Below are 1,365 nucleotides of genomic sequence, written 5' to 3' on the forward strand. Positions count from 1 at the left end.
AAAATCTGGAAAAATGAGGGGCCTCTAACTTTGTATAGAGGATTGACTCCAACTTTGATAGGAGTCATACCATATGCAGGCACCAGCTTTGGTATATATGAAACTCTGAAGAGCTATCACAGTGGTAGGGAATATTGTTGATATAAATTTTGTATTTTTTTATTATATATGAAAATGATGGAGAATAAAAAGCATTCAGAATATCATATGAAAATACATATTATGATTTTTTTAAAATGAATTTCTCTTTTTTTTTTTTGACAAGAATAATATATGCAAATATCATTATCCACAGCTCATTCCGACAAAGAAAAGCTAAATCCTTTGGAAAGAATGATGTTTGGGGCTGTGGCAGGATTGGTTGGTCAGTCTTCTTCATACCCGCTAGACATCGTTCGAAGAAGGATGCAGACAGCAAAGGTCACTGGGAATGGCAATTCCTATAATACAATTATTGGAACTCTAGTCAAAGTTTACAGGTTAGTTCATTTGTTTTCTTTTTTTAGGGTGTTTAAACTAGATTATTTTTGGATGAAAGTGAGTTAGTTATGGATTTATAGACGAGAACTCAGGAAGTGTTCGCCTTAGGGATAGTCTTTCTTAGTAATGAAGCTGTTCTTAGTCTCATGTGTAAACCCTTAAATATAGCACCAAATATTTTAATTGCAAAGATGTATTATTTTCATAAAATAAACCTTTTTCCAAGATCTTACAAAGATTACTTATTTATATCGTAAATGAAAGTTCTTCTACAAAATTATTTTATTACAGAGAGGAAGGCTTAGTCCATGGTCTCTACAAAGGTCTTTCAATGAATTGGATAAAAGGACCTATTGCTGTGGGCATCAGCTTCGCCACCTTCGATACACTCAAAATATTCTTAGAGCAACTTGTGAATGGCAGATAGCATCATAGATTGATATAACAAATTCAGTGATGGAAAGGTGTATTACAGAGAATTAGAGAGATTTCCAAGATATAGGGTAGAATATACAATAATAAACGTCTTCTTTTAGTGAAGATGTCTGTGTTATGCCTCATCAACTATGCCATTGTGTAGTGAGGTAGTATCTCCTACAGTGTGTCTTACCCAGAATAGCTCATAGATTCTGTTTTATGGGCTTCATCATTGTTGCTGTCCAAGTCATAGTACAACATACAGTAGTGGTCATATTATTAGAAACTTTTGAGAACTGGTCTTCTGCAAATTCAGTAGGAAATGTATACTGTAGTTAATTTGTACTTGTTTTAATGAAGGAGCTGTTTCATTGCCTTCTTTAACCTGGTTTTGTAAATAGCAACAAAATTGCAGATTTAACATGTTCCTTCTTTTCTTTTCTTTTTATTTTATGTGTGCCATATAAG

General features: G+C 33.1%; 1 protein-coding gene across 1 annotated transcript in view; it reads left to right on the forward strand.

The window, feature by feature from the left end:
• Nucleotides 1-1,365, forward strand: part of LOC119592666 (mitochondrial coenzyme A transporter SLC25A42-like) — a 33,247-nt gene extending 31,882 nt beyond the window's left edge. Inside the window, exons 7-9 of the mRNA XM_037941579.1 lie at nucleotides 1-124; nucleotides 296-479; nucleotides 772-1,365. The exon at nucleotides 1-124 is cut by the window's left edge and continues 7 nt beyond it. Of these exons, the coding sequence (XP_037797507.1) occupies nucleotides 1-124; nucleotides 296-479; nucleotides 772-907 (444 nt within the window). The 3' untranslated portion in view covers nucleotides 908-1,365. The remainder of the gene's footprint in view (nucleotides 125-295; nucleotides 480-771) is intronic.

Source organism: Penaeus monodon, chromosome 30 (assembly GCF_015228065.2).
Source record: "Penaeus monodon isolate SGIC_2016 chromosome 30, NSTDA_Pmon_1, whole genome shotgun sequence".
NCBI classification, from domain to species: Eukaryota; Metazoa; Arthropoda; class Malacostraca; order Decapoda; family Penaeidae; genus Penaeus; species Penaeus monodon.